Raw genomic sequence first — 8,265 nt, 5'->3', positions numbered from 1 at the left:
AAAAAAAAAAAAAAAAAAAAAAAAAAAAAAAAAAAAAAAAAAAAAAAAAAAAAAAAAGGCCACGTGTATATAATTTATTGGAGGGTGGAAGGGAAGGGTAATTTCGTCAATACGCTTGAATTGAGCGCCGTCGTGTGGTTCATGACTCGTGACCTTATGCCGACAATGTTCGCTTTATCCGATAAATGTTCTTGTAGTGGTTAAGTTTATTTAATTTTAATTTTAATCTTATCTTAGGATATAATCTCAAATAAACCCATTATTGTGTCTCACACCACTTTATATTTTGAATAATGAGTTTAATCCAAATAAAATATGAACTTAAACAAGATAAGTACATACATGCGCGTTACAACATCCATACGTAGCTATAAAACGATTTTATTTAACAAATTTGATATTAAAACTTGAGAGTTGATGACCAGGTCCAACTTAAGAACTGATAGGTACAAGAGAGATTATCGAGCCATTACTTATCAATAGTGGAAGGAATAGGATATTAGTTTGACAACTGTAACAGTCCAAACCCATCACTAGCAAATCTTGTCCGCTTTAGTCCGTTACATATCACTATTAGCTTCAGAGTTTTAAAACGCATTTATGTTTCGTTCTTCTCTCCAGCCGATGTGGAATCTCACAATTCAACCCCCTTGGGAGCCAACGTCCTCACTAGCACACCACCTAATGTCTAACTTTAATACCATTTATAACAGCCTAAACCCACTACTAACAAATATTGTCCATTTGACCTTTTACGTATCACCGTCAGCCTCATAGTTTTAAAAAACATCTGCTAGGGAGAAGTTTCCACACCCTTATAAGGAATGTTTCATTCCTCTCTCCAACCGATGTGAGATCTCATAATCCACTCTCTTTGGGGCCTCCAACCGATGTGGGATCTCGCAATCCACCCTTTTTGGGGCCAACATCCTTGCTCGCACATCGCCCGATGTTTGGCTCTGATACCATTTAGAATAGCTCAAACCCACCGCTAGCAAATATTGTCCACTTTGGCTCGTTGAGTATTCTCATCAATCTCATAGTTTTAAAACGTGTCTACTAGGAAGAGGTTTCAACACCCTTAAAATGAATGTTTGGTTCCCCTCTTCAACTGATGTGAGATCTCACAAGAATATACCAAGTTTTAGTTCAGTTCACTCTCACAAATGGGTCAAAATGAGGATCGATGTATCTCCATTAAAAGCTTTGTTTGCAAATTGTTACGTTGAAAAACCAACTTTACGTCGGTATCGATTCGAGATTAGAATAGAAACTTTTGGAATTCATGGACAAAACTTGCAAAGAAAAAGGAAGGTAAAGGATCAAAAAAGTGTATTTTAGATTAGGATAAGGGTAATTGGCACAAAAAGAAAAAATTTGAAGATTTATTCAACAATTCATAAGCTTAGAACCACTAAAAAATGGCAGACAATGGCAGACACATCCCACTTTACAAAAGTTGATACATTAAGAAGAAGGCATCAAAACGAAAATTACTTACTAAAGCCTCAAAGTGAGATCAGGAGATGATTCTTCTGTTCTTGGTGGAGGAGGAATTGTCTTCCCAAACTCTGAATCCGAAATTTGAACTGTGGATTTCAAAGGGCCTAAGCTGCTATCAACTTTGGCAGCCACCTGCCTGAAGCTTCCTGGCCAAAACATCCCGACATCGTCCTCGTATTCCTCAACGAATGTCGGGAACCCGAAAGTGCTATGCTCAAACTTTGCTCCAACACTCCTACCAGGATAAGGCCTGTGATCTGAAGCTAGAACTGTTTGGTGTAGAGCACCATGAGCTTCAATGCCGAGTGATCTAAGAGCTGAGCCATGAAGAGGCAGCGACGCCAAGCTACCGTATCGATCGAAGAACATTCCCATTCGAGTTACACGTTTAGCCATTGTCCTCTCTCTTTTGTGTGCATTTTGATGCCCACCAAGCGCCTGCGAGCTGAAGAACTTACGTCGACAGTAATTGCAAGAGAAAACTCTCGGCGTCGATGCAGACGACGATTTGTTACCATTTGTTTCCCCGTGATTCTCGCCATCACCATCACCCTTCGATTCGATATCGTTGGAGTTAAACTGAAGTGTCAAGTCAAGTGAAATGGGCACTGCATCAGCAACAGCAACAGCAACTTCACTCGAGCTTGGAGGGCAGGAAGAACTGGCAGTGCCAGTGTTAGAGTGATCAGGATTTGCTTCTTGACTACTGCTAGGCTCTGAATCTTTAGCAGCTTCAATATTGAAATCTAAAGTTTCCATTATTTGAATGAATTGTCCAAAAAAGTTAAGAACCAGAGGCTTCCAAACACAGAGAATCCCTTCTTTTCCTTCTGTTTTAAGAATTACAAGAACAATCAAATAAGTTCATGTTGCTTCTGCATTGCACAATAATGGAGAAGAACGTTCAAGAACATGACATTTTTCCTAAAAGTTTATGCTAATGAGCCCTAATACATGATCAATCTTTGGCTATGAATCCATGAAAAAGGCCACAAGCCCTCAACACTTCAGCAGCTGTTCTACCAGAACTTGATATCAAGAAGCTAAGCTTAAGATTAGCATATATATTTGTTCATCCCAAACTACAATTTCACAAATCTTACGCCTACATAAACCTAGATTCATGGAAACTTCCTCCATGAATTCAAACACAAATTATTACCCAGAGCAACTAAGCAAGCACATGGTCACAACATCAGGTATCATAGAAGCAGATTCATTCAGTGAAAAAGAGTAAAAAGGGAAAAACCCCAGGAAAAATTCCAAGAAAAGAACCAAAAAGAGCGACTAATCATAACCCAGAAAGCATAAATTTCATCGCATCATCATTCAAAAACAGACCCAGAAGAAAGCAGAGCAGAAGCAAAGAAGAGGGCAACATTAAAATCAAGCAAAAACATAAGAAAAACAAGAAGGGATTCACATCTAGTGTGACATACATGGGTTTATTGAAGAATCGGGAGAGCCCTTGTGCGTTAATCTATGCGTTGAAGGCTATGGCAGCGGCAGTGAGACGCAGAGTGAGGAAACGGTAAGAGGCAGAGAGGAGGGAGGTGGGTTTCCATAGCCTTTACTGGTTATGGAGTGGGTAAGATTCGACAGATGAAATAAATGGGCGGAGAGAGAGAGAAAGAGAGAGAGGGGTTGTGGTGGGATGGAAGATATGGTGTAAAGTTAAGAGAATCAGAATGAAAAAACCCATTATTTTAGTTGAATTTTTGGAGTGTTCCATTATTCAAAACGAAACCCAATAATCAGATTATGGTGGGATGGAAGATATGGTGTAAAGTTACAGAATCAGAATGGAAAACCCATTACTTTGGTTGAATTTTTGGACTCTATTATTATTATTATTCAAAAATGAAACCTAATATTGATAATCACAAACTGAGAGAAGAGACCAGCTCAAGTGCCATCATCTTTTTGCCTAAAATGCCTATTCTCTCACACTAATAATGAAAGAGAGAGAGGCCCAACCAATAAAAAAAAAAACAGTATCTTTCCGATGTCTGATCTTTACCAATCATACTGCTTCAAATATGTGATTACTTCAACTCCGGTTGTTTTTGGGATCTCACGGTCTATCTCCCTTCGAAATCCCACGTGCACTCGTTACTCTCTCTAATTGATGTGGAATCTCGCATAAACTATTCCATGCTTTACAAATAATAAAATCATGCACAAACAAATCAACATACCATTCATAAAACTTTAACTTCTACAATTTTTTTACATTCATTAAAACAGTGTATCAGTGGTCTAATCAAGTATAATATAGAACAACAAACTATGGTCCAATAATTTAGAACAAAAAGGTGAGAACCCACAAATGGAAAAGGAGGGCAAAGCACATGATGTCTCGCACAAAGCACATACAAATGACTTTGTACATATCTTTAATGAAAATTATAGTCGGGAGTTTTGGGCATTTGGTGGTTGAGAGGGACAGACATGTATATCATTAGTCATCTTCACAACGAGTGTAGACACACAAGCTTTAGAACTAAAGACAAGAGGACTAGTGAACCACTTTCAAAAATTGAGCCATAAGCCTTCAAATCATCCCCACTACCTTTTCATTTCTATACAAATCCAAAACAACATCAAATCATGTCTTGTCATGTAAATAGATGGCCATTATATGTTCTTCTAATTCATACAAGTTTCTTTTGGGGATCTTTTTCTTTTATATATAAATATAAAGAAATACATGCTTTATAGAAAGCAAATAAAATGTTATTTAAATATAATTGGATTATCGTGTCGATATAAGTTTGTTTGAACTATCTATGGCCGGTTAAGCAAACACCATCATTTGTGTATGATATCTTTCCTCTAGTTGAAAAAAAAAAAGTTGTAACTTTTTCTTTATGGGTCGTATCACTAAAGATAATCATATTTCCACAGAAACATGATCGTGACCATATTGCTACTTTTCCTCGTGGCTACCATTTTGTCACTCTTCTTCGGGGCTATATTGGCAAGTTTTTGCAATCTCATTTTTTCGTAATCATAAATATGGACGAGGTCTCACAGCTAAGAGAGCATACGTTATAATTTGTTATACATTATTATATTACTATAATCATTTCTTTCATGAATCGTTTCTATTAATTACGTGGCTAGATTACTTTCCTTATTTATTATTGAGAGTATCATTAATTTTTCGTGTCACATCATACCTGGCATACATGCATTATAATAAAAATGGTTCTGGTTAGAAAATAGTATTTTATTATAAATCAAAAGTTCATCGAACCAAACATATAGTGTTCCATAATATGATTACTTGCCTTGATTGTAGCTTAAACCGACTGTGAACTTTTTTTAAGGCTATTCGAACCAATGATGATTAGTTCTACTATCACGAGATACACGTATAAACTCTAGTATTCATAACTCTTACTTAGATATGGTTAACATGTCTCAAACTGACTTAAATTAAAAGGAAAATTATTAAGTCACGCTTAAATGGAAGAATTGTTGAGGATTGTTGGGAGGGAGTCTCACGTTGGTTAATTAAAGGAATGATCACGAGGTTTATAAGTAAGAGATACATCTCCATTGGGATGAAACATTTTGGGAAGCCTAAAGCAAACCCATGAGAGCTTATGTTCAAAGTGGACAATATCATACTATTGTGGAGATCCGTGATTCCTAACGTGGTATCAGAGTCATGCCCTTAATTTAGCTATGTCAATAGAATCCTCATGTGTCGAACAAAGAAATTGCTCCAGAAAAAGGAGTCGAGCCTCGATTAAGGAGAGGTTGTTTGAGGGCTACAAAGACCTTTTGAGAAATACATCTTCATTAGTATGAGGCCTTTTGAGGAAGCCCAAAGCAAAACCACCAGAGATTATGCTCAAAATGGAAATATCATACTATTGCGGAGATCTGTAAGGTACACTATCAACACATGTATACCATGAATGCTAAATATCTCCTTGTAACATTTCATCTATGCAAAATACTTTCCATTTTCTAACAAAAATGCTAAAAAAGGTCAAGAATAACCAACGAACCTTTGACACAAAGATCTCATTTATTCGCTTGTCTGAGAACTTACTAATAACTTAAAGAATCTCATTCCTTCATCTCTCACTTTCCATATAAAAAGCATTCTTCATATCAATCTCTCGGTTGATGAGACCTGTATGATAATGGTCTTTGTCACTGGAATAAACGTTTCACAATATTCTAATCCATATTGTTGAGAGAACTCTGGAGCTACTGTCCGAGCCATGTATTTCTCGATTGATCCATCTGAGAGACACTTTATTTTGTAAACACACTTGCAATAGAAGAGTTTGATATCTCCTAATCTTGACATTAGTTTTTAGGTCTGATTTTGATCCAAGACTATAATTTATTCCTCCCTTGCCTACTGTCAAGTCGTACTTCGTGATGATTTTTCGTACGTCTCTAGCTCTTTAACTTTGTCTTCTATAATAGCTACGTTGACATACTTAGCACTTGATTTTTGAATTTTTTCTGACCATCTAAGTTGTTGATGTGTCGTTTCCTTTTCATTGAATTCGCTTGGTTAAGTCACTTCTTGCTCATCAATATCAATGTCACTTAGATCTTCAAGCACATCAATACTTAACCAAATGTATATAGTTTGCTCTTCCAATCTTTTGGGTAGAATTTCTTCAATGGTGTCTAAATCTAGTAATAATTCCTTCTCTGAGGGCCAGCTTGCTTCCATTGCGCCACTCTGATCGCCAGTTACGTAGTATGAGCATCCTGAATCAATGATCCAGTCATTCTCGTAATCGATATGTCCTTCCATCATCCCCTTGAGCGCTAGCTCGTCTTCTTCTATGACACATAGTACCCCTACATCCCATTAATCCTTCATCTCCTTTTTGGAGGTTGCCACATTGCTCTCGACGAACTTTTTCTTGGACCAACAATCCTTGGACATGTGGTCTTTCCTTCTTTAGTTGTTGCAAATACCTTCAAATCTCTTCTCTTGAGAACTCTTGTTGTCGTTCTTCTAAGCTCTCTAAGTTAGTTTGTGCAGTTTCTTGGTGGCTTCTTTCTTTGTTACCATTTTGTATCCATTGGCTTATTATTGCTCCAGTTTTTGCAGCACTTCTTCTTCACTCTTCAGCGTGAAGTCTCCCATTTACTTAGCCATGGCTTCTTGGCTGGATAGCAAGTAGTTGGTTGAGCAGACCATCCTTGTACATCAACAACAAAGCTTCTATATTTTGGTCGCAATCTATGGATAATGATCCTCTTCATTTGAGTTTCTTCAATGACAGACTTCGAATTTAGTTCAGTAATCTTCTAACAAATCGACTTAACCCTATTGAAGTATTGAACAATTTTTATGTTATGTTGTGAGATTCATAATATTATTTATTTTTCCACTTTACCGTTTTTCTTGATGTGTTTTTAAAGTTTTACCTCGAACGTAAATCTAAGGCTTCGTTTGAAATTATTTTAAATGAATATTTGTATACGTAATAATCATGTCATGCAATGACGACTTTACGTTTAATAGAAAAGTCGGGTCGTTACAAGAAATGTGTCAGCTTGTAAGTGTATGATAAAATCATTATGGACACCACCCCTAGTGGTTTGAATAATTTCTAATAATACATTCAACTCATTATACAATCGTCATCATTAGAATCCATGTCTCCTTCAAAAAAGACATGGACAAAAAATAGTCACTAGTGAAGATCAAACTCTTAATGATCTACCTCACTCTCATACTCAACCAATCTTGGATCTACTCACGGAGCAACAACAACTTGATGCAACTCCAACATTCTCATGTTACCTTCATACAAATTTAGCTCTTTCCTTTAAAAATCACTATAAATTATTAGACCATTAGTTTAACTTTAAAGGCTCTTTATGCAGTCGAGATGTACTGTGAGGTAGCTAAACCAACGCGTTATCAAGCCATAACATTTTGAAATAAAAAAAATCTTGTCTAACGACGTTGACTGCTTCTACATGCATGTCACAACTCTCTATGCTCTTAATATTATAAACACGTGACATCAATGAACTTAAGTGAAGACGTACTTGATTTAGATTTGAGATCTCGAAAAAAAAAAATAGTAAAACATTATTCATAGTCTTACATAAATCACAAGTTTAAAAAAATATTAAGTTCTTACCTGAGTTCCTAATATTTAAAGAAAAGAGAGACACTATACATCCAATGTCAACCAGACATTCCCATATTTTCTCTTTTTAGAAAAACATGATAAGAACGGTTGAGTATTTATAAAATACCCAGTAAGTATTACCATTATTAACATCGAAAAATGCAATCACATGCAACATAAAAATATGAAATTTCTTTTTAATGGGACCTAAAACTATGGCCTTGGATTCTAGTCTTTTTAGTTCGAGATGTGTATCACGTTCATACACATAGTTCTATATGTACTATTTTCGTACGACCCACTAAGGACCCACGAAAGTGTAATCGAAACTATATAATAAAGTTGGGAAGATGAAAATTTTGTGACACTGTTATGTTCGTGAAAGAAGTTGAGATGATAGACAATTTTGAGAACTCCCATCAGGAGATTCACAATTGGGCAGAGTCCAATGCCATGATGGTGCTTAATTTGGGCCCATTGGGCTAAGCGACAGAAAATAGAGAATATTTTCAGTGGGCCTAAACGATGTCAAATCAATAATTAAAATATAAACTCGAAACTAAATTTTAAAATATTAATAAGAAGAAGAAATAAAAAAAAAAAAAAAAAAAAAAAAAAAAAAAAAAAAAAA

At 35.9% G+C, this 8,265-nt stretch overlaps 1 protein-coding gene across 1 annotated transcript; it reads right to left on the bottom strand.

Moving 5' to 3' along the window:
- Positions 1–1,357: 1,357 nt before the first annotated feature.
- LOC111430156 (zinc finger protein 4-like) lies at positions 1,358–3,307 on the bottom strand. The gene is made up of 2 exons (XM_023066336.1): positions 2,943–3,307; positions 1,358–2,333 (listed from the first exon to the last, which is right to left on the bottom strand). The coding sequence occupies exon 2, from the start codon at positions 2,260–2,262 to the stop codon at positions 1,501–1,503; it is 762 nt and encodes a 253-aa protein (XP_022922104.1). The 5' UTR covers positions 2,263–2,333; positions 2,943–3,307; the 3' UTR covers positions 1,358–1,500.
- Between the last annotated feature and the right edge of the window lie 4,958 nt (positions 3,308–8,265).

This window comes from Cucurbita moschata, unplaced genomic scaffold, assembly GCF_002738365.1.
Source record: "Cucurbita moschata cultivar Rifu unplaced genomic scaffold, Cmos_1.0 Cmo_Scf00002, whole genome shotgun sequence".
Taxonomy (NCBI): Eukaryota; Viridiplantae; Streptophyta; class Magnoliopsida; order Cucurbitales; family Cucurbitaceae; genus Cucurbita; species Cucurbita moschata.
Note: the sequence above shows the minus strand (reverse complement) of the source record. Positions and strands in the feature narration are given on the sequence as shown.

What these genes read in the sequence shown, in the direction of transcription:
- LOC111430156 (XM_023066336.1), bottom strand. Translation starts at nt 2,262, where the DNA reads ATGGAAACTTTAGATTTCAATATTGAAGCTGCTAAAGATTCAGAGCCT.